At 35.0% G+C, this 2622-nt stretch overlaps 1 protein-coding gene across 1 annotated transcript; it reads right to left on the reverse strand.

Moving 5' to 3' along the window:
- Window positions 1-134: 134 nt before the first annotated feature.
- On the reverse strand, window positions 135-712 carry LOC129571461 (uncharacterized glycosyl hydrolase MT2062-like; the record flags this gene model as incomplete). The annotated part of the gene is made up of 2 exons (XM_055451255.1): window positions 135-459; window positions 574-712. Coding segments are annotated over 2 exons (464 nt in total), but the record flags the coding sequence as incomplete, so codon positions are not given.
- Window positions 713-2622: the final 1910 nt, after the last annotated feature.

Consider the following 2622-nt stretch of genomic DNA (forward strand, 5'->3'; position numbering starts at 1 on the left):
ACTTGTTTTGCTGAACCATTTCTTTTTGAACTGTTTCAATGTTTTTTCTCTGCACTCTTCTAATGAACGTTTCAGTTTCATATTCTGTGAACAGATTCAAGTGTTTTCCTCTGAATAAAATCGTACAAATTTACCTCCATAAGGATGCTCTTGAGTTTCGTGCATTTTGCATACATTTCCGGTGGGATTGGATAATGAAATTCGGTTTTATTGGTAAATACAATTTCCATGCCATGTTTTCCGCTGTATGTGCAATTATCGATACCAACTCTCTTTCGTAAATCAGCCATCGGACGTCCAGATATTATTCCGGTGAAAATATTTGAGCGTTTGACTAATTGTTCGAGGGCGTCCTTTGCTGCTGGTACAATCGCTGTCAATTCCGGATCAGGACCGAGTCTAGCCAACGTTCCATCGAAGTCCGATAAAAGAGCAATGCTATCACCGGGCTTGATAATCCTAATGAGAGGGCAAAATCATCATTAATTACGTTATCTTGAAGTGGCTGGCAATGCTACATGCTGTGCTCAATCATAAAAGAAAAAAAAGCGAAATCTTTGAATTGACACGAACTTTGATAAGACTGCATGAATATCGTCCCGGGTGATAAGATACTTCGGCTGGGTCGTTCCGACAATCAAGGGCCGTTTTTCCCTATGTGCGAGGTCGCGCAATGTACGAAGGCGCAAGGCATCCGAATGCGCTCGAGCGCCTATATAAAAAAGGGAATTTTTCAAAAAAAATAATAAATCAGAGAGAAAAGAGAATATTATATAACAATTCCATTTATAACAATTAAAATGGGGCGCAATCGATAGAAAAATAGCGCAAGTAAAAGAAAAAAGGCGCAAGCGAGAGAAAAAAATCGCGAACGAAACAAAGAGCGCAGCAATTTGATAGCTCACGATCTCTTTCTTTTAGTAAAACACATAGCAATAGCACACAAAATTGGTGTGTCTGACTCATTAAGACTTTGATAAATTTCCAAAATACATTGGTAAACACAATTTGATCAAACAAAACAAAACAGAATAAAACAAAATGAAAACTGAGCGAATTCTGTGAAATATTAAAATTTGCTAGACCATAAAAGTGTTGAAAACAGCTAATTTCACAATGTTCAATATCGTTTTTCAAATGAACTGCCCAAACTCAATCATTTGTTGAGTGAGTAGTCTGTGCAGATAGTTCTAGTAATGAGATAAGGGTAAGTGACTTTTCTCCCCCGATTTTGTCCGTCCGTTAATTAAATTTTTGAAACAATTTTTGAATAATGTTCTTTGGGCCTAATATTGAAATTTTAAATATTTTTTTCAATTTGAATTTCGTAAATTATCATTTCGAAATTCGAACCCATTTTGGAGAATTCCTAGTTCGATCTAGAATTCATTTTCGGGAAAGTACAGATAAATCCCATGTATCATCCTCCGCTTGAATTGTTTTTACATTGAAGGGCGTTGCACGCAACTTAACATTCATAATACAAAGTTAATACGTGTGGAGACACCTTGAGGAAAATGACACAGATTTTTAGTACTACGGTAATCTGTACTTTTGTTTTTGATATTCGAAATTATTTCCAAAAATTCAATTTTTTGACTTGGAACTGCATTTCGAACAAATTTTCTTTCGAAAATCGTCATTTCGAAATTGCAACTCAGTTTCGAAAATAATCATTTGAAATTATACAGGACATATTAGCGGTAATAGTAAGCGGAAAAGTATTAGATTTAGTGTGTAGTCATTAGTCTAGATAGTGATAATGCTGTAGTTACGAATCCACTAAAAAAAAATTACATGTTCGTTTGTTAACAAATGTAACCCAAGAGAAACGGCCAATATGTTTATACGCTGTCTATCCGCCGAAAATACACTAAAATATATATTCACGCTTATTGGACGCCGAATTCAATATATATTCTAAGGTATTTTCGGCGTATTCTTCAGCGTGAAACATATTGAAACATATTCAGGCGCCCTCTGATGGCCATGAATGCATTCATTGATTCAATATGTTTCACGCTGAAGAATACACCGAATATACACTAGAATATACATTCAATTGGGCGTCCAATAAGCGTGAATATATATTGTAGTGTATTTTCGGCGGATAGACAGCGTACAAACATATTGGTCGTTTCTCTTGCGAAGGAGTTGAACTGAATTTCATTCACGCACCTTGACTTTTAATGTTTTTCAACTCAAATCAAAAGAGAACATTCATCAAATATTCGAAAATTATTCGAAGTGAACGATAAATGGTCAAAAAGGAAGATTTACATTTTCGATGAAAAATGTGTTTTTTCTGCATAAAATATTGCGAGTTGCTGGAACGTGTCCATTTTTCAACAACTTTTGAATAGTTTTGAAATTGTGGTGCATGACAGTCGGAAAATCGAAAAAATACGAAAATCTGCTGGATGTCCACACTCTAGCGTTTTTTTTTGAATATTTATAATTTTTGGACCGAATCGAACCCAACCTGGATTTTCGGAAGAACACCGAAAGTCGCTGCTGAAGGAATTGAACTATTCATTTATTTATATTGTAAGGGAGAATCACTCATTGCGTCCTCCTTTAAAAAAATAATTTTCGAATAATGTTTTTTGAGCCTAATATTGA

Source organism: Sitodiplosis mosellana, unplaced genomic scaffold (genome assembly GCF_009176505.1).
Source record: "Sitodiplosis mosellana isolate CC-2019 unplaced genomic scaffold, AAFC_SMos_1.0 Smas_scaffold_2533, whole genome shotgun sequence".
NCBI lineage: Eukaryota > Metazoa > Arthropoda > Insecta > Diptera > Cecidomyiidae > Sitodiplosis > Sitodiplosis mosellana.